Source organism: Botrytis deweyae (genome assembly GCF_014898535.1).
Source record: "Botrytis deweyae strain B1 chromosome Unknown BDEW_001, whole genome shotgun sequence".
In the NCBI taxonomy this organism is placed as follows: domain Eukaryota; kingdom Fungi; phylum Ascomycota; class Leotiomycetes; order Helotiales; family Sclerotiniaceae; genus Botrytis; species Botrytis deweyae.
The window spans coordinates 193,005-213,866 of record NW_024066208.1 but is presented as its reverse complement, the minus strand read 5'-3'; the positions used below and the strand labels follow the sequence as shown (position 1 = coordinate 213,866).

Genomic DNA, 20,862 nt, shown 5'->3' with positions numbered 1-20,862 from the left:
AGAGGTATTTGGAGACGATCATAAGAACATGGATTCCTCTATCTTGCGAATAGGATCGATGATATATTGATGTTCCATACGGTTGATAACTATCTCTAGGAACGACTTGGCCACGTTTGACAGTTCACTACTCTTCTCTTTAGGTAGATATTGTGTTTTTAAGCTTTCGAGCTCTTAAACTTAATTGTAGGTCTGAAATAAGCATTTGCTCTCAACATCTAATCCTGTGTCAAAGCTCAAAAAGATAACTTGAGGGATATCCAAATCTAAACCTAGATGCAAGTAGATGCTCGGTATGGGATAGACTAGTTTTCCCTCCACTTGATTACATCCAACTGAAAAATCTCAAATTTACAAGCGCGGTTGAGGGATTTTGAATTTGAATCTTGTCAACATAATAAGATTTAGCACTAACAATACTAATCAAGTGATCAAGCGGTAAATTTAGCAGGTACTGATCCTGCCATACTAACCTATGGCTTGCATATCAAAGCGAACCAGACTAACACACCAAGCTACAATCGTGCAATGCCAATCATGAACTATCGATTGAGTCTATGTTAATTGTGCATTGCGGCTACAGAAGGAAGGACACGTATATCGAATTCCAAGACGAGGTAAACTTTAATGAGCGCCGGCGATGAGTGATCTACCAGAAGCTGGGTACTTTGGCTTCGCAGAATTTCAATTTACTATTTGTGTTGTTGATAATGTGAGCTAAGGAATCCGGATAGCTAGTGTGCGTTCGATCAACTCGTGTAAGCCTACTTTGAGGAATTCGATAATCACCTACCTAGTCGATATTCTTCGATTAGTGTGTATACAATTTAAGGTTCAGAACAAGAAACACGAGACGCAAAAAGAGAGGACGTAAAGCCATCCCACGCAAGCCTCAGACACAAGCCGCAGACACAAGCCTCAGATATGTGATTGGATAACAAGGTAGCCTCAATATGCAGCTCATCCATACTATAGCACCATGTACGCTACCTAGTACGTATATGTAAATGTATATGTATCCTGCAGATCGGTTTGGTCCCCATGTATAGTTAGCCTGCATGTACCCCAGAAAACCCATAGCAGCCTGATTAGGCCGCCATGGGAAAATTTCTCCCAATTCGCCACCCATCCTCCTTCAAAAACAGCACTGTGTCCACGTATAAATTGTGGCTGTGAAGGTGGTACAAGCCTTACTTTCATGGATAAAATACTGATGACGATACCTAGGTAACCGGTCTAGAATCTAGATGTGGCACATTTTCATCGGCTCCGACGATCAGTGAAGAATGTGCAATACCGCCTCGTACGGATATTGAGCCGATAAGCCTCAGCTGAGCTGGTGCCACGATCTTGGTACCCCTCACCATTGCCATTTTTACACGGCCCTAGACTTGTACTTTTGACATGTGAGATCGCCGTGCGATGTGATAGAACATGCATAAGGCGGGGATGTTTGTTTGCTCGGGTCTTGTAAAAGCGAACTGTGGCTCAAATTTAGAGTTTCCTTTTGACATTTGAGATAAATTTAATAAATGAATATTAGAAAATAATAAAATAACAAACTTGACGCCGATTTGTTGCGCGATAAAATTCGAAATCAAAATTCAGCATGCCGATCATGACCCCTATTGTACTTATCCGAGATCAACCATGTTGATCACTACCGAACTCTTTCCTCTCCACGGAGTATGGATATCCCAAGCATTATTCTCAAGCCACAGTTCGGTTCCACTGGTTCCAGGTACCTCCAGCTACCTACTATCAGCTAGTTTGTGATGAGCCACATATGGCTGTTCCATGCAAACTTCAAAGACGCTTGTCTTCTTCGGCTATATATGCCGGCGCCATAGTACAAATTCATTTTTTTTTTGATCTGCACTTCTTCGTATGAAAGTGTGGCTCAAATTCTCGGTTGCGAGATACACTACTTGTGCAAGCAGATCCTTTCTATGTATGCGCCTTGTCGGCACTCAGTGGCGTTGTAGACGACAGTAGGTCTGTGGAGGTAATCACGTGAATAATTGATGCGGAATGGGTTTTCTGTTCCTCATTCTCTCCTGAATATCACGAGAATGGGAAATACTTATCAAAATTTCTGTTTTATCCTAATCATGATCACTGGATTGAGAGGAGTCAACTTCGGCGTTATTTTGATAAAAGGTTTTATATCAAATCTCCGCGGAGAGTATCCACGAAATGTTCGGCAGTTAACATGGCACTTGACATTTATATAATTGATATGATCGATTGGCGAGGACAGACCGCAGAAAATAAAGTCATGTTTAATAATCCTTATCATAAAATATCCAATAAACAGTACTCCGTTCCAAAGATGCCCGCTAATTCTCACGACCTATCCACAAAAACTCCCACCAACGCCGCTCCAAAAGGGCCGTTTATGCAAGGACAATCCCAATCTTAAAATGCAAATTGACTCGAATAGTTCAAACCAGCAACGCAATCCCCTCATACGCCCGTTCTACGGTTTTGCTTCCTAGTCCAGGGACAGCTCTGAGCTGCTGTAGAGTTTTGATCTGACCGCCATCATCCTCATTCTGTAGCTCTAGAAACTCGACCACATCTCTAGCCTTCTTGGGACCTACTCCGCAAAGACCTCTGATCATTCCTACATCTCTAGAGTTGACAATATCCAACAGATGTCTTGTTCGAGGTGTGGGGGGATCCAGCAGGCTAAGAGAAGCTTCGTCGTTGAAGACACGCAATTTGGTTGTCGTTTTGGACTTTGTCTTTTTTGACTTAGCGGCTCTGTGTGAAAAGCTATCATCGTCCTCATAATTCTCCTCCTGATTTACAAAGGATGCATCGTACTCGGCATCAGGTTCTGAACTCTTCCTTGATACGGGTCGTACTTCCTCACCCTCTTGCTGAAATGAATTGGCGGGTGTTCGCAGCTGTATAAATGGAGCAGTAGGCTTTCGCATTTCTGAATCTACCGGCACTGGATGCTTGGTTACACCAGTATTCTTTGCTTGAATTTTGCTTTTGAGATGCTCAATCTTCTTGAGCAGTTTCTCTTGGCCTGGGAAGAAAGGAAGTGCCATCCTGATAAGAGTTAGTCAATGTTACTTAGAAGAGATAGATTAGCTGGGCAAACCTACTCATACATCTTAAGAGCGCTGGTCTCTTCACCACGCTCTTTGTGTTGTCTCGCCATAAGCAGAAACCTCAGACCTTCAGATCTCGCATCTTCCGCCGAGTTCTCATCAATCTTCTTCTCCAGTGCCTCGAGTCTTTTCTGAACTGCTTCACTAATCTCAGTGGGTGCGGTTTTCGATGACTGTTCTAAGGCGCGGTTTGCAAGAATTTCCGAGACTTTGCGCTCAACCATTTCCTCAATCTTCGCGGCTGAGATATCAGCTGTGGATGATTTGAACCCTGATGGCACAGGTCTGGCGAGTTTGGTAACCCGTGAGCCGATGACTCCATCTGATGGCCCCTTTTTATTCGAATTCGATCTTCGGAGTGCTGGAGTGCTGCTCGACGGCCGGGCTGTAGTTGCCTTGCTTTTATCTGTATATACAGAGAAAGCTTTTGCAGGCTTGTCAGCCTTTTGTGCTGGGTTGACCACAGTGTTATGCGAATTCGTGATGGGTCTCAACGGCTGTCGTTGCATACTAGCTCCGGCCGGTTTCCTGGGTGGCTGCGTGAATACAACTTCATTCTCAATTTCCCTGACCTCTATTCTCTTTGCTCTTGAACTTACGTTCAAGGAAGACAAAGTATCCAAATGGTAAGAACGCAATGGTGCAAGGTTCAAAACCATTATAGTGATACCATTGTTCTGACCCAGACTGAGAATTCGTGTCATTTTAGATTCTCGATATGGAATTCTCTTGTCGCCTCTACCAATAGCATCAATACATTGACTGAGCACGAACAAACTTTTGTTGATGCTTGCAGATTCAATCATTCTCTCCTTGCCATTATCTGTTCTCCGGTTGTCCTCTGATCCTGCTAGATCAATTGCTGATGCAGTACTGATCAAGGTCGCATCGCCAGTAGTCTGTGTTACCTTGACCATCAAGATGGCATGGCTTCGACTACTTTGCGCATTGAGTTTGGTCCCTGCTGTGCTCCGGTTGTTGTTGGCTTCTATATATAACTTTTCGAAATCCTTGAGATCATTGCAAGACCTTTCCGAGAGCCCAACGACTATTGTTTTCCCATCCTTCTCTCGAAGTGGCAAGCCAGCAAGAGATCGCTTATCTGGAGACTCGAATAGGTCGAAGACTTTATCGTTATATATTTCGTAGTAGGACAATGTAACAGTAACAGAGGTGTTCTCTCCAGAATCCTTCGCAACCTTACGTCCACGTCGATAAATTCCGCTCAATAATCGAGGAATAATCCCGCGGTCTGCCAACTTTGTTCCACCACGCATTGTATGTGTTTTCCCCGTTCCAGTAACTCCATATGCAAAGAGTGTAACATCGAGTCCTTGGAACAATGATTTCAGTGTGGGCGCAACCTCGTTCGTGAAAAGTTCCTCTTGGGTTGTTCCCATATCGTAGACCCCGTTGAATGTGAAACTAAATTCCTCCGACTCATTTTTAGGATTCGGTATCCGGACGACATTGGGTGTTTTGCTGTCTTGACTACTTTCGGCGCGCACGATGGTATCTTTATCCAATTCCTTTGGTAGAAGAGGACGTATCCTTGCAACGACTTGTTCAGAAGGTCAGCTTAGAATGAGACTCGATTGATTTCTGCAGAAAATACTAACCTCGTACAGACATGATCACAATCGAAGGATATCCAAGTAAAGAATATATATCAACAAACAGGAAAGAAGAAAGAATGGAATTAACGATTATGCAAGATAGTATCAGACAAGCAAAGAACTGTATTAACAGAATTAAGACCTTTGCCCGCTCCCTCAAGGAGTGTTCTATACCAATTCAAGCGAGCGTTGGTTGAGTTGATGTATTTCGAAACCTTAAAACCATGTCAAAGTTTTGGTTGATGTTGAAGCTCTACCCGCAAAAACGCAAACATCACGTTGCCCCAGCAACAAACGCTTCACCGAAACTCTGCCGCAGCAGGCAAGACAAATAAGTAACGGATGATTATAGGATAACCATACTGAAATACAAAAGTTGATTGTAACTCAAGACAATTAAGACATCATGATCCAAATCTAATAAGTAGGTGAGTACCTACCTAGGTATGCTTTCTTTTAGAGCGAGCCGTCAATCTATAGGAGCAGATATGAATGCCCCCTCGGTTAACATCTGTTCAATCTTGGACGGGAGGACGGGAAATCAGCATCTAATTCACCTATGAATGGTTAGATTTGATATTTTTTTGTTGTTATATTTCTCAATAAATGAAGAATAACTGTTGGTACAGTCAACAGTATGGTATCGTGTAATCTTAGATTTCTCTATATTTATACCAACCTTTAATACCCTTCGTTTCAGCGGCCAGGGTTGAATATTTAAATCTCATTTATTAATTGAAGTCACAAGTCAAACACAAAACAACAAAACAAGTCACATCATTCTGAAAAGATACAATAAGAATTTAGCTTCTATTTATTCCAAAGTTTATAATTGAATAGGTCTCGTTCACATCTAAGCCTTAAATGATATATTGAGCTGTAAAGACTATTCAAAGGTGCTTGTTTCGGCCATTGATTTCGCTTGCATAGAGAACGATCACTATCTACTTATTCTTATGTTATTGAACTGGTGTACTGGTATAATACAGTGCACTGTAGAAAAACATGCAATCAACATCTCTCATGTTCATAATATATCGTCTAACGAAAACACCAAGTCTCAAGTCCATTTCACAAACCCCGATTTCCAAAATAACTCTCTGAAATTTGAGTCCACATCAAACCGCCGAGCTATCTTCGGCACTGACCTTCTTCACCTCTTATAGCTATGTTTCCAAAATGCCATCTAATTACCTGCTTAAAATCCCACATACGTTATATCAAATAGGATTTTCAGCGGCTTTTATTAATTTTTCAGCCAGCCATTCCGGTTGGCTTATAAATGAGCTATGGCCGACGTTTGTACGTTCGATCGTGCCGAAGCCTGACGTAGATCTGTGATTAGTTTTTTGGGAGTGCTAGGGGAATTGAATGATCGAAGAATATAATGATATTTGAGTATGTAAGAGGTTGCGCAGGGAGAAACAGGAATGATGAGGAGAATAGGACAGGAAGATGATACATAGTTAGAGGAGTGTGACCCTGGGAAAATATTTTGACTCTGCTGTCTGGAGCTCTACTGCATGCCCTTCTTTTCATGATATGAAGGTTCATGGTTATCATTATCACCACAAAGTAACAAAGTGGCCCAAGAGGAAGCAATAAAAAAGAAATAAGCGAAACTTACTCCCCTCAGCAATCTCCTGTGCTCCCCTAATCATCCCCAACTGCGCTTCCAAAGGAATCGCCTTATCTTCTTCACAAACAACATACGTACTCGGGATGTATCTCCACGGCTCCGTAGTCACCGGCGAATCAAAAGTCTTGTAGCTGTGTTCCTTCAGCACCTCCACATATTTTTGTGCTTCATTTCTGGAGATATCGTTATAGAAGATTTCATAAGGATCTGAACAAGTGACAGCTCTGGAATCTGGGGAAATGGAAAACCAGGGAAGGGGACTATGATTCAGAGCACCCATTAAAGACACGGATTTGGGAAGGCAGAAGGCCGCGATGTAAACCAAACGGCGGATCAGGCCAGTAGGAGAGAAGGGGGTGGTTGAGGGGGAGAGGGTGGCGATGTAGGTGTCTAAGGCCGACGAGCCGACTACTCCGCCGTAAGAGTGGTAAACAAGAATCAGGGGAGTGGACGTGGAGAGGAGAGAGTCGATTTTGTTCCTGAGGTGGGTTATTATGGTACGTTGGAAATTGAGAGAAAGTTATAAGGGATGGGAGTACACGAAGAGGAATTACCTGATTGTTTCGACATCTGGCTGAGAATTTTCGAGATGAGGAGATGCACCCACAGATTTTAGGGAAATGCCGTGAACTTTATAACCCTTCGCTGCAAGGATATCTGTGGTGGGTTTAAACTTTTGTGGCAGAAAATGTCAGACGGAAACGCCAAATAGGGTTGCATAATGCGGAAGAGCTCCTTCAAATTATCGACAGAGCAGCTGCAACAGCTGCAATTTTGCATACCAACACGCAGATCATTGGACTGGTCTGAAAACAGGAGATCTTACGGATTCTGGGCTATGCCATGCTCCAGGCACGAAAACAAACTCTGGCTTCTTCGATATATCTCCCATATTGACACTAAGGCGAAGTAGAGATAAAATCAGTACTTCTGTATATGAATGAATGAATGAATGAAACTTGGAGAATAATGAGGTACTTTCAAACGACATTGCAGAGCACTATTTGTAATAACTCAAGGACCCTTGAAGTTAAAGGCTTATCTCCCCGGACCCCATTTTCCACATCCAGCTTAACATATAACTGTTGTCAACCTGATATGTTAATCATACCCAGATTGGTCTTAGCAAAAAGTATAATTGTACTGGAGAAACCCGCGGGCTCGAGGCGGGGCACTGAGCTTAACATCAACTCGGTGCGGTCAGACTTTTGGGCTTGCCCCTACACAGGCCATCTCATCCGAAATTGTTGGCACAAGAGATTTCGGGATTTGGTAGCTACAACATACGTAGGTAGGCAGATGATGGCCAGCATATTGCATTACAGGCTTATTATTTAGAAGAAGATAATTTTCATGATCTCATTAATAGTCATAATACATCCGATACATCCCATATGGTTATCCAACGCCCGCACAAAAACAACAACACACGACGATATTGCATCTCATCATGCTCGACCTGTGATGTAATCCTTATTTTCTATCGTCACGCTCTTCGTCATGTGATTGACCTTGTATACTCCGACCAGCCTACTCGCGAGTTCAAACATGTTGTTTCGCAGCGAGATAACGATGAATTGTGCATTTTTTGTTCGTTCCTTGATGTAAGACGCTACAATGGAAACCTAGATATGTCAGTAACGTATACTCGATAAGGCAGTGGGATTGCACTTACATTTCTAAAATCAAGAGCAGCGTCAATCTCGTCCATTACATATAAAGGTGTGGGTTTATAGTGATGCAAAGCAAACACCAGTGCCAAACTACTCAATGTCTTTTCACCACCACTCAAATTGGAGATGTTTTTCCAGGATTTCTTTGGTGGCATCACACTGAACAAAATTCCCTCCGAGAATGGATCCAGCGAGTCCACTAGTTCCAGCTCGGCATTCCCTCCCATGGTGATCATTTGGTACATCTCTTTAAGTCTAAGGGAGATTGTACTAAAACCTTCCATGAAGCCTTCAAGACGAAGGCGTCGCAAATCATCGCAGCGTTTCTTGGCTGTGTCTCTTTGAGTTACAGCACTTTGTAAGTCTTGGTTCCTTGCAGCATGTTCTTCAACTCTTCGACGATATTCTGCAAGAACACCTAGCTCGACATTGACACTCTGAGTTTTCTCTTCCAGAATTGCAATCTCTCCCTTCAATGCCTCCTTGCTCATATCGGCTAGTTCGTCTCTGGTAAAAGTAGGAAGTTCCTCTTGCTCAACTTCTTCGCCTAAGTCACTAACACTCTGCAGAGTAAGCTTACCCAACTTTTCTTGCCAATATCTTAGTCGCTTCTGATTTTCAGTCAATACTTTATGGTTTTCTTCAAGCTTGTTGCGCATTTCAATCTCAACTGCACGGGTCTCATTGAGTTCGGTAGTTTTCTCATCAAGGTCAGCTTTGAGAGCACTAAGCTCTTTTTTCTTCTCTCTCAAAGTCTCTTGGGCTTCATCAACTCGAGCTTGCGATCCTTCAGAGCTTGATCCTTGATTCTGAATCTCCTGCTCTAGTGCTTCTAGATCCGCAATAGAAGCCTGTATTTCCTTAGTAGCCTTAGCATGATCTTTCTCGTGTTTAAGGATTTGTTTTTCAGCCTTGGTTTTGGTCACTTCTGCTGTTGACATGGCTTGGCTGAGGGTATCGATCTCCTCTTTCAAAGAATCCACCATAGCACGCTGAGCACGAAGCTTCTCACCACCAACTTGCATAATTCTGTCCTGGAGAGCTTTGATTTCGTCCTCAACACTCGCTGTCTCCGCATGAAGTTTCTCGATTTCTTTTTGAAGCTTTGCGATGTCCTTCTTCAGTGCAGATACTCGACTATCATCTGTCTGAGATGGCTGATGCTCCTTGCTCAACTCTTTGATTCGTCTCTGTGCGTCTGCTAGGTTTCGCTCAGAACTGTCTACCTCTAGACCGAGTTTTTGCATTTTCGTATCGAGTTGCGGTATTTGATGATTTATATCTTTAAGTCTCGTCTCTAAGTCTCTTTGGCGATCCTGAAACTTCTGGAAAGTTTTTTCAAGCTCATCTCTATTTACTTCCAATTTTGAAACTTGCTCTTTTGAGACTTCGGCCACCAGCTTTGAAGACATTAATCCCTTCTTCACCGTGTTTCCACCACCAGACATAGTACCCGATTTGTCAATCAGTTGGCCATCCAAGGTCACGACACGCCATCTTTTAGCTCCGTAAGCGATGCGATTCGCTTGTGCTAAATCTTTAGCTACAAGTGTATTTTGTAATGAGTGGAAGAATGCTGGTCTAAACTTGTCATCTTTTGGCTTGATAAGATCAAAGAGACGAGGAACGTTTTCTGGTGTTTGGATGGGTGAGAGATCACGATTTCCTAACTTATCCAAACACATAAAGTTACCTCGTCCGAGATTAGTCTTTCGAAGATATTCGATACACTGCTGACCAGCCTCGACTGTGTCCGTTACAAAATTATCAAGGGCTCCACAGGCAGTAGAAATTGCAATGTCGAATTGTTGGTCAATTGTGCCTAGATTTCCCAGTCGGCCATGGAAACCGTCAATTCGCCCAGATTCCTTAAGTCTCATCAGACCAGTCAGGACGTTTCCTTGGGTTTGAGTGTTTGAAAGACTAGCACGAGCTTCGTCGGCTTTTTGGCGAGCCCCAGAAAGTTTAGCGCGAAATTCCGGCTCCTTCTGAGACAATTGCGTGAGTTCGGCTTGTAATCGAGCACCATCCTTTTCCAGCTTAGCTCTTTGCCCTCTGCATTGCTCGAGCTCTTCGAGTTTAGCCTCCCTGCTTTCTTCTATGGCCTGCACCTTTGATTGAATTTCCCGAAGTGCTACATCACCGGCATTCGCCTTCTCGTCTAAGATTGCAAGCTCACTCTCCGCTACAGCAATAGCAGACTGTTTTTGATTGATCTTTTCATTCCAGGGTTCCAATGACTTCTGCTTGGCCGCGATTTGGTCAGAGAATGCTTGGGTTTTACCTTTGAGACTATCCCTAATATTAGCGAGCTCCGACTCCTCTTCTGCCATTCTCTGTTCGGTTGCAGCTATCTCGGCAGCAGCTTCCTGAATTTCTTCTGCGCACTTCTCGATTGTGGCTTGAGCTTCAGAAATGGCAGAGTCGGATGTGTTAATTGTCTTTTCCAGCTTCTTCTGTTTCGTTGTCAAGAATTTCTTCTTTTCTTCAAGCTTTACTCGCTCTTGATCGAGGTTTGCCATTTCCTTGAGAATTGCTTGCGTGTACTTTTCGACCGATTCATACTCCTTTTGACCTTTTTTGTACTCCTTTTCAAGCTGCTTAATACCTGCTTCGTTGCCCTGATGTTTTTCCATTTCCGCGTCTAGCTGTGTCTGCATTTGGCCAATAGCCTCTTCCGTGACGGCTAGATTATCACCGCACTCATTGATATAAACTTGATACAATGCTGATTGCTTCATGGACAACTCATTTTCGTCCCTGATATAAGCAAGAGCCTTATCTTTCTTATCTTCAAGTGCATTTTTTTCCTTTTCAACATGCTGAACCCGCCCACTCTTCTCAACACACACTTCGTTTAGAGTCTCTACTTCGGTAGCAGATTCTTCGATGGGGGTCTTATATTTGGATGTGCCAATGATATCCTCCAGATACTCCAGAAGACCGTCATCATGCTCATTTGCAGCTTTTGGCTTCATTTGTGCAATTGACTCGACTTCACCTTGAAGGATCAAAAATCTCTTATGATCTAAATCGACGCCCCTATCACGAAGGAGTGTCGTGACAATGGTGAAATTTGACTCTTTTCCGTTGATATAATATTTACTTGCGTTATTTTTGAACGCCCTTCGAGATATGACCAAATCAGAATTGGGAACAATTTGGTGGGTGCCATCTGGCTGATCCATCACTTCTTGGAAATGTACAGCAACTTCACAATGATCCAAGTCCGGAAAAGCTGCTGAATTGTGAATCAATGCGGAAATTTTGCCCTGTCTCATTTTGCTAGCTCTGAAGCCGAACACAAAAAGAAGAGAATCAATGACGTTAGATTTTCCGGAGCCGTTGGGACCAACGACAGAAGAAAAAGAAGAGTGAAATGGGCCAACCTCCTGACGACCAGCATAACTCTTGAAGTTCGTAAGAATCAGGTAAGTGATAACTATTCGAGATTTTGGACCAGTATCCTCGACCACTGGAGCTGCTGCCGCAGTCCTTGATTTCAGCACAATATCCATGGGCTTTTCCATGATTGTATCCATTGCTCGAATGGGTTTGACAGCCGACGCTTGACTGTCCGATGTCCCAGGCCTCTCCGTGATATCTGCAAGAATTGTGCTATTATGTATTTCGGATGGTTCAGGAGACTGCGAGGTATTTGGTGTTGGTAGAGTAGGATTTGACTCAGGTGCCACTGAGCTGCGTGCACTTCTGGTAGGTAGTACACTCTTTCTTTTCCGTGGGGCTGCCTTTTTTGTAGGTGACTCAGGCGCTGGGGTTGCTGTCTGGTCAGGATCGAAGATTTCCGAAGGTTCAGCATTCTCTGCTCCTAAGCTCTTCTTTGCTCGACCGCCTGCGCGAGGTGTAGCTGCCATTGAATTCGCCGTCTTCCTCCTTGACTGGGGGGCTGTCCGGGTACTACGCTTCGGTGCGGGGGTGAACTCTTCCTCGTCATCTTCCTCTTCGACTTTTACTTCCATGCTTTCATCCTCATCTGATGATTCTACTACCACTTTCCGGCGAGAAGCGACCCTTCTCGAGGACCGCACTGGGGATTCTGACATGATGAGGTCCAGCAAATGTGTTGTTTTTTTCACTCGCGGGGAAAAAATTGGTTATTGCTGTGGATTAAGGAGCTATATTAAATCAGTAATGCATAATGAGTACCAAAATGTCACAGAGAGTAAGGTACCTGTTAGCAACGCGTCCTATATTCAATCAATAATAAATAGGGTGTTAAATGTGTTGTGTTGTTGAAGTTTGTTGTTTTTCTTGTTTGCATATTGCGGAGGGTCATTGTTTACTTCAAAACAGTCAAACAACGCTAAGATAAGGTTCTTATCTACTATCAATACTATCGTCGCAACAATTGCAAAAGAACTCCTTAAACATAAACAACGGTACAGAAATAATACGGCGATACAGAATGTTTACCTTTCAGAATTTCGACGAAGTCTTCGACTTTGATCCAGGCTGCTCATATGATGAAATCGCTCTGCGAAAAATCGAGAGCAATCGTAAGAAGCTTGAAGGTTTATTCATGGACACTTTACTGAAGAATTTTGAAATTCGTCGACGTGAGCTCCTACAAATCGTTGCGGCAACATATCTCTTACTAACTTGTGCGCAAGCCGTTAAATATTATCCACCGAAATCAAATAGTGACCTTCGAAATCTACACAAAGTCATCATTGACTCAGCGGGCCAAGATCATCATAAACTATCAGCTCTGTATTATATACTGCTCGACTTTGACGCCCCAACCGGACGAAGAGACTACTCCACTACATTTGAGCAAAAGTCGTTTTTACCTCAAAGCTACCAAATCTACATGAAAGGTCTTTGGCATCTGGATAACCTTGATTTTGAGGTTCGTGATTCTCTGTCTCTAAGATCCGTAGACGCTTAACATGAACTGATCATTGCTAGTTGGCTCTTCAATATCTGACCCATCCATCTTTGATACCAAGCTTTGCGGATGAAATTCTGGAAGCCCTCGTGTTACATTCCTCAGACGATCTCGCAATTCCATTAGCATACTATCATACTGTACAGCCAGCCTTGACTTCATCTCGAGCAACAGAGAGTTTGTTTTCTGCCATCGCAAGAACAAGTGTCACAGAAGCCTTCTACTTCTCGCGAGGACAGTCGCAATACATGCAACGACACATGTTCGAACAATTGATCGTGGCCGTCTTAAAAAACTCTCCTCCAGAAACTATCGCAGATCGCAGTGTCGAGCTGGTCAATCTACCATTGTCACCAGAAGAAGAAGCTTGGTTCGAGGACTACTTACTTCGCGGAGAAGGAAGAGCAATAAGAAAGGCTCGGGATACGATAATGATGCGACGAATTGGCACTGGGAAATTTTCGGAAACTTTATCACTCAAAGGCATTGGTAGCAGATCAATTGGTGGATTGGATTGGGAACGCCTGTCTGCAGCTGTGAAAGAAGGACTTGGGCCAAGAATTGACGTATGAAAGGGAAGGGCGAAGCATGTACATCTACATTTCAAAGATACCAACATAGCGTTATGGAGTTAACTGGGGATTTGCGATAGGCTCTGATTTGCTGAATATGTAATTATTTTGTTTTGATGTAGATTTTTACTCATTCCACTTGTGACAATCAATTTTCAAATTAACCGTACCGACGCGTTTAGCTACCAGACCGCGTTCCGACCAACATCCTCAAAAATTCATTCGCATCAATCAAACAAAGCCGTATACACACTTTTATGAATATGAATTTTCTCAACCCCCGCGAATCTCGAATGAATATCTTATAAGTGTAGCCGTTTAGGCTCTGGCCATCCAACCAAGAATTCCCTAACTACCATCTTGATTCTCCAGGCAGATTAAACAATGGCCGTGTGTAGATTTTGGCAGCAGGGGAATTGCAGAAACGGAGGTATGGCTATTTCTCAAATTTAAGGACGAAGGTGTGCTAACTATTGAAAGCTGATTGCAGATTCGAACACTCCGATCAAAATGCCAACTCCAATAGGAACGGCTTCAACAATCGATATGCGCCTCTTCAAAATCAACCTTCCAACCAATCCAACTCCAAAAATTTCAATACACAACGAGGAGGTGAGTATTTTGAGCATACATAAGTATATACGGTGGCTTACGGCGTTGTAAAGGATCTGAGGCGCATATACCTTTCAGTCTCGATAAAGCGACTATAAAGCAAGACCTCACGACCGACAGACCTCAATGGATTCTTTCGGCATACGGACCTGGGCGCCATGCGCCAGAGCAGTTGTTCGGTGGACCAGCGCGGGAACAAAGTTTTGAGGAAATGCGCCTTCTTCATTACATTGCGGTAGCTTCTGGCAATGCTCAACCAGCCGTATGTGAATCATCCTGGGGCTATGAACTATTGGAGGCTAATATTTTCTAGATACAAGATGCAGAGAGGCTATGGCAAGAAGCAGATCAGCAAATTCAGACTGCGCTGAATGATATAGATGGCGCCATAAATTACATTGTCGCCTCCGACAGTAAGCATCCAAATCGGAATGATATTTGTCAACAGGGCACCTCCCCAGACCAAACACCATGGGTCCAGAGGAGCGACCATCCTCCTGTAAACAATGCTTTTGGTGCAGCCAGTCAAACGACTACATCAGCATTTGGGCAACCGTCTGCTCAAAATGGCTCAGCCTTTGGACAGCCTTCAAGTCAGAACCCAGGTGCGTTTGGTGGGCCTTCTCAAGGCTTTGGAGTTGCATCGCAAGTTGGGGCATCTGGTGGTTTTGGTCAGCCGTCCGCTTTGGGCCAAAAGCCAAGTGCCTTTGGTAGTACGTTTGGACAGCCTTCACAACTAGAGCAAAGGGCTGGGGCTTTTGGAAACCCTTCAGTTCTGGGACAGACACCAAGTCCGTTCGGTGCACCCTCGAATGGTGCCATGAATTCTGGACAGGCAGGCTTCTCCAATTTCGGCGGTACAAGTAATGCTTTTGCTCAACCAAATTCAAATCCCCTGGTAAACCCCGTGGGAGGTGCTTTTGGTTCCAATCCTCTTCTTCCTGGGATCCAGCAATCGCAAGTCAATCTGATAACGCAAAACAACAACCCATTAGCGCCCGTTAACTCTTTTAGTCAGCCTACTCCACCAAATCCATTTGGCTCAAATTCCGGAACTACCCAAGCATTCGGTGCTCCTTCTCCAGCACCAAATAACCCCTTTGGAGCTCCAAGTTCTCAATCTATGAATGCGATGCAGAACCAATTTACAACTCCTGCTACACAAACACAGCAGTTTGGTAATCAGCAAGGTGCTAGTAATCTAAATATGATCTCTGGCGCTCCCCCTGCGAGACTTGGCTCCAATATGAACACTTTCAGTCCAAATTTTCGACCACCACCAAATGATAACATAGTACCGCATCCTCCAGCTGAAAGTTACATAAGGACTCGGGGTGACAAGTTAGAGTCTTTCAATGGACTCCCAGTCGTGTATCAGGACGGAGAGCCAGGGACATCCGTAAATGGTAAGTGGCACAAGATATGGTGCGCAAAGGGGTATGCAGGGCCAAACAAAACTACCGAAATTGAAAACGTGGCTTTTGATGAGCCGACAACAGCTGCATATCTACAGGCCAGACGAACAGGAGCTTTTCCAGGTGGTGTTATGCCTATGATGCCACCCAAGAGGGAATGGTGCTTGTTCAACTTTTAATCTACTGAGTTAGATTTGGGCGGTTATGCATTGGGATGGCGTTGTGGGTTTATTGCCGTGTGGCTTCAGAAGAAGAGTATATAACATACGGTCTTGGAAAATACATTGTAGGAAATAGTGGAGCATTGCATTGTTCACGAGTATGCTGCTAGGACTCGCTAGCATCTAATTGAGGGAGAAAAATGACGGGAAATCAAAAAGATGCTTTAGAATCCCTTTCAAATTTACCCTCCTTAACGCACTGTGCATGCATTGTACTTCGCGTCTGATATAAGTGCAAACTAACTTACAAGAGCCATTTCATTTCATCTCTTGTCTTTCCAAGCACGGTAGAAATTTCAAGTGAACGTTGTGTCTCGTTACTATTAAGTATTTCGTGGATCTGATGTATACCTCTCAAGAAGTAAACTTAACATTGAATGATTCGAAGATCAAAAGACTTTGAAAGTCCACTCAAGTCATCTCATCCCCTTTTGTCAAATACACATATCTCATCTTCACGTCTCCCATCTTGCTTCCTGCGATAATCAACTTATTCCTCTGTTCTCTAATGTCCGCCTCTATCTGGCTCGCCATCATTCTCCAGTCCTGCCTCCATTCTGGTATATCCAGAAGCCCCAACTCGCCCTTAAAGTCCCTTCCATACTCAATAACCTTCAATACCTCTCGCAAATGGGGCATACCTGCTAGAATCGAAATAAGATTATGCAATTCGCACATCCTACCCCAACACACCGCCGTGAAACCCAAAGAGGTGATGGGAAAATAGGAAACAAGAGACAGAACAGCGGCAATGTGATTGTCATCCTGAGATTCACGATGAGAGCGGACCTGCGCCACGGTTATGTAGACGGTATCTTTGGTTCTGGAGACGGGGATGCGCATGTGCGGGATGGGAAGGAAGCTGTAGGTTGAGAGGGCGAGAGTGCGCGTTTCGTGGTTGATGGAGAAGAGGATGGGTGGTTTGGTGAGGGAGACGAGGGGCGCGTTGTCTCGGTTTGGGAGGGTGGCTAGTTGGACGATTCGAGGGGGTGGAATGAGATGAGTCCATATTTTGAGACGGATTTCTATGGGGAGGTCCCAGAAAACCCAGAATTGGGGGAAGCTGGATGGGTTTTGAGGCATGCTGGGTTTGAGGATGGTGGGTATTGGAATAAATGGAGGTAGAAAATGGAGATATAAACAAAGAGGGTGTAGAACTTTCAGCACAGTTTTAAGCTTATAATCAAATGATCCTGAAGAAGACAAAGAACTTCTCTCTCGTGGTGGCCATGCATGCCCGAGAAGGTCATCCCTTGACTAGACTTTAATTTGATTCTTATTGAGAATCAGATTTCGAATGGAAAGCAAGTGTAAAGGTGGTATTGGAAAAGAATAGCTCCCGTTCATTCCTTTCGATCAGCTTTGTAGCGCTGTCATATATACCATTCTATCGTCGCCGCGCTTTCGTCTGACATAACCTTATAGAGGCAGTCACTTCTTGATCTATCACCCCAATACACACAATTGTTTTCTTTTGGAGAAATTAAGCCTTATTTTAATTCCAGGCTCTTGCCTCATCTCTATATTCTCATTCTCACATAATTTTAGAACTTCCAAAGTTCTTTCATTCCATTTCCATCTCCATCCTATTATCAACCTTTCCCTATTCGCCACCCCTAACAATGCTACGTCACCCCACCATCTCCAACCCCGCACTTCACTTTTTATCAAAGCTCAAGCTTCACTTCACTTGATGGTTCCTTTCAACTCGATATTATATTAACATCAACTCAAACTCCACATACTGCTCTCTAAAACGCTTCGCTCGGATCGGTGAATAGATAAACATCTGGATGTTAGTTATATTTTGTGTTTACTCATTAGTAAACAAAGCGAAGCCGCTCGGAAAAGGAGTAGGAATCAAACGAGCTACCCCTCCTCATCATCTCATTTTGAACCGAGTTGGTGGTCCTCCTCAAATATAGGATCGAAACTTCCTAGCTACTAGTAAATTTCAAGAGAAGAAAAAATACCAGCGCATGCAGATATCCTGGCTCAACATCCAACAACTAGTAATCCTCTTCCTGGTCATTATATTCGTGAAGGAACCCCCTCCAAACACAGCGCTCTCTCTAGCACTTCCAACAAACTTCACACTGTCACCTTTGCACCTCCGCCCATATTTTCAGCGCTTTGTGCACACACATGGTACGCAAGCGAGACGAGGAATAACATCCAATAACAAGATGGCGTGGACATGTTCGGGTCGTACTAATACGGAGTTGATAAATAATATGTGGAATTCGGGTTTGATCCATAGTGAGAAGATTAGAGAGGCTATGATTTCTGTATGTTTGGTTTTGATTCCCCTGCTTACATTGTCTTCGACTCCTCCGATTTCCCTTTGAACTTTTTCAAAGGGCCTTGGGGATGAAAGCTAATCCAATCTCTCAAGGTAGATCGCGCGCACTACACGCCCTCTGCGTACCTGGCCTACGAAGATTCTCCACAATCCATTGGTCATGAAGCCACTATATCCGCTCCCCATATGCACGCCTCTGCTCTCGAATATTTACTCCCATATCTTGGAGAGGGAAAGAGAGTTTTGGACGTAGGAAGTGGAAGTGGATACCTAACGGCCGTTATGGCCGAACTTGTACTTCCCTCATCATACTCACATTCCTCATGTCGAAATCGAGCAGGGGCTGAAGCTGAAGGGGAAAAGTGGAAAGTGGTGGGATTGGAACATATAAGAGCATTGCGGGATATGGGCGAGACCAATGTGATGAAAAGTGAGAGAGGAAGAAAATGGCTAGCGGAGAAGAATGTAGAATTTGTGGTTGGGGATGGGAGAGAGGGATGGAAAGATCCGGATGGGGAGGAGGGGTGGGACGCCATACATGTTGGAGCCGCGGCGACAGAGATTCATGAGGCATTGATTGAGCAGTTGAGAAGTCCTGGTCGGTAAGTTCGACATGTCGATGTTGATTCTCCTTTGTAGATCTTTGTATAATGAAACTAATCGCACTGTAGAATGTTCATACCAGTTGAAGATTCTCGGAGAGGATTCGGCGGTCAACATATCTGGGTCGTGGACAAAGATGAAGAGGGGAAGGTATCGAGGGAAAAGTTATATGGGGTGAGATACGTTCCGTTAACCGATGCCCCGAAGACGGCTTTTGAATCATGATAGGATTATGAAATCGACTTTCTGTAACGGGGCAGGACATTTGAGTACCTAGGTAGTAAATAATTGGTTTGGCGGGGGAGCGGATAAGGAGACGGGAAAGCGAGATGTTTCTGATGGTGAGAGAAGCTTTGATATGGACCAATGCCTCTTCTGAATCACAGCTAGAGCTATTTTAAAAGCGTGTGGAAAGTTATTGGGGGAAATTGGAGGTGACCCATGCATGGATGGGCAGTGGGCGTCAGGGTGTGTTCTGAAGTTTTTAAACTTAGCTTTGGAGGAATGTATTGATTTGAATACCAAAACTCGGATCTATTTTGGCCAAATGCACAGATAGCAGTTGTTCGTTACATGGGAGTATAATTGGATATGATCATGTTCATGATCAAGTTCATTTCGAAGAGAGAGAGGAGGGAGGGAGAGAGAGAGAGACAAGACGAAGAGACACACGATGAATGCTAGGGTGGATAATCATAGTATTTGGAAGAGAAGTGCATTAATAAGCCAAGCTAACTAGTTAATGGTTTCAATGATTGACCCAGTGATCCGGTAAGGTTCACAGACGGTATGGGTAGTGAAAAGGGGAAAGAGGCGCGATCTAACAAAGATACTATTGAGTCTTGACAATGAGGCTTGAGTTGCTACGTCAACGTTGACGTCTTTTAGAGAGACGACCCGAGCTGAGACAGTCGGTTAATGAAAGCGATGCGATTGATTAAGCTTAATTTCATGGGTTATTCCGTAGAAAGTAATAAAGATGATACCTGTGGATGCTATGTATGTGCGTGTACGTGGGTGGGCGTGGGTGTGTATGTAATCGATGAATGAGTTAAGCCCGATCAAACAATAATGTGCAAGTGTTTGCGACATCGAACGTGGGGAATGCAACTAGGGAGGTAGGTAGGTAGCTATTCGTAGTCTGTATGCATTTCTCAGATCAAGTTATGTGTGACCCAGGGGCATGAAGATCGCGAGTTGAGAAAAATGAGAAATTTCGATGCTGGCATGTGTGATATATCACGGCTTCCATCGTACGTTCCTCGGAGCAATAATAAAGTCGATACCTAGGTAGGTACCTACCTCCTCCCTCCCTAGTAGCTACCTACCTAGCCTAGGTACTTTGTTTAGGAACCCCGTCGCGGGGTTTGAATAAGTCCGGTTGTGTGTGCTGATTGATCATGAACTCTCCATATCAGACCACTAATACGGATCGAGGTAGAACCTAGGCGGAATGGAGTGGTAAGTTTGGTACAGCCACGATGCGGGCGATGGCAGGAAGATTTGGGAGGGCTCTTGTCTCAACAAGAACATCCATGGGAGGGAGAGGTGGAAACTTGAAAGAAAGAGGAAAAAGACGTCCAAAAGAAAGACACGTGGGGAAAGATCAAACACGAATACGAATCATGTGATTCACGATTGTGGGTGTGGAAACGGGGAAGAAGTGGTAGGTAAGGTTAAAGGAAAGGAAAGGAAAGGAAAGGACATGGAGCAAGCTCAGCCCTGGTTGGCACGGAGGATTAAAAGGTACATGGGCCGGGGGGTTTTACAAATTACAATCCATCACAAAGTGACATTCATTTTTGGACTGCATTTGGATGGATGCTTTATAACAGGGCTTACCAAGAAAACGGTTATCCGCCTCCCCGATAACAGAAGCAGAAGTAGGTAGGTCACCTAGGTACGATAGAAGTCGCTGGGTCGATACTTCATATTCGGTAGCCCTGTCGTCATATTGTGATAGCGACGAGACCGAGTACCGATGTGATAGTCGAGGTCTGGAACCCTGGCACCGATCTGAAGTTTTGGGCGTTGAGGATTGCGCCAATGAGGAGAGAGGGAAGGGTCGGGATGGAGAATATCCAGCCGTGGTATTTCGAGGGCCAGCCGTATGGGGAACTCGGCAATCTGGATAGAAGAAGGGAATGGGGAGATGGACCAATGAGAGGGTGGGAG

General features: G+C 44.1%; 7 protein-coding genes across 7 annotated transcripts; 3 read left to right on the top strand and 4 right to left on the bottom strand.

The window, feature by feature from the left end:
* Positions 1-2,251: 2,251 nt before the first annotated feature.
* EAE98_000068 (uncharacterized protein) lies at positions 2,252-5,457 on the bottom strand. The gene is made up of 3 exons (XM_038947686.1): positions 4,745-5,457; positions 3,120-4,686; positions 2,252-3,063 (listed from the first exon to the last, which is right to left on the bottom strand). The coding sequence occupies exons 1-3, from the start codon at positions 4,755-4,757 to the stop codon at positions 2,445-2,447; spliced, it is 2,199 nt and encodes a 732-aa protein (XP_038815363.1). The 5' UTR covers positions 4,758-5,457; the 3' UTR covers positions 2,252-2,444.
* A 200-nt stretch (positions 5,458-5,657) lies between these two features.
* On the bottom strand, positions 5,658-7,272 carry EAE98_000067 (uncharacterized protein; the record flags this gene model as incomplete). The annotated part of the gene is made up of 4 exons (XM_038947685.1): positions 5,658-6,065; positions 6,369-6,859; positions 6,935-7,053; positions 7,207-7,272. The coding sequence occupies 4 exons, from the start codon at positions 7,270-7,272 to the stop codon at positions 5,962-5,964; spliced, it is 780 nt and encodes a 259-aa protein (XP_038815362.1). The 3' UTR covers positions 5,658-5,961.
* Positions 7,273-7,697: 425 nt separating this feature from the next.
* Positions 7,698-12,117, bottom strand: EAE98_000066 (uncharacterized protein; the record flags this gene model as incomplete). The annotated part of the gene is made up of 2 exons (XM_038947684.1): positions 7,698-8,005; positions 8,056-12,117. 2 exons carry the CDS (start codon positions 12,115-12,117, stop codon positions 7,829-7,831), a joined length of 4,239 nt encoding a protein of 1,412 aa, XP_038815361.1. The 3' UTR covers positions 7,698-7,828.
* Positions 12,118-12,479: 362 nt separating this feature from the next.
* On the top strand, positions 12,480-13,534 carry EAE98_000065 (uncharacterized protein; the record flags this gene model as incomplete). Its single annotated transcript, XM_038947683.1, has 3 exons — positions 12,480-12,630; positions 12,685-12,923; positions 12,983-13,534. 3 exons carry the CDS (start codon positions 12,480-12,482, stop codon positions 13,532-13,534), a joined length of 942 nt encoding a protein of 313 aa, XP_038815360.1.
* Positions 13,535-13,918: 384 nt separating this feature from the next.
* Positions 13,919-15,740, top strand: EAE98_000064 (uncharacterized protein; the record flags this gene model as incomplete). The annotated part of the gene is made up of 4 exons (XM_038947682.1): positions 13,919-13,964; positions 14,015-14,146; positions 14,200-14,408; positions 14,460-15,740. The coding sequence occupies 4 exons, from the start codon at positions 13,919-13,921 to the stop codon at positions 15,738-15,740; spliced, it is 1,668 nt and encodes a 555-aa protein (XP_038815359.1).
* A 453-nt stretch (positions 15,741-16,193) lies between these two features.
* On the bottom strand, positions 16,194-16,865 carry EAE98_000063 (uncharacterized protein; the record flags this gene model as incomplete). The annotated part of the gene is made up of 1 exon (XM_038947681.1): positions 16,194-16,865. The coding sequence occupies one exon, from the start codon at positions 16,863-16,865 to the stop codon at positions 16,194-16,196; it is 672 nt and encodes a 223-aa protein (XP_038815358.1).
* A 1,151-nt stretch (positions 16,866-18,016) lies between these two features.
* On the top strand, positions 18,017-18,912 carry EAE98_000062 (uncharacterized protein; the record flags this gene model as incomplete). Its single annotated transcript, XM_038947680.1, has 3 exons — positions 18,017-18,070; positions 18,178-18,686; positions 18,756-18,912. 3 exons carry the CDS (start codon positions 18,017-18,019, stop codon positions 18,910-18,912), a joined length of 720 nt encoding a protein of 239 aa, XP_038815357.1.
* Between the last annotated feature and the right edge of the window lie 1,950 nt (positions 18,913-20,862).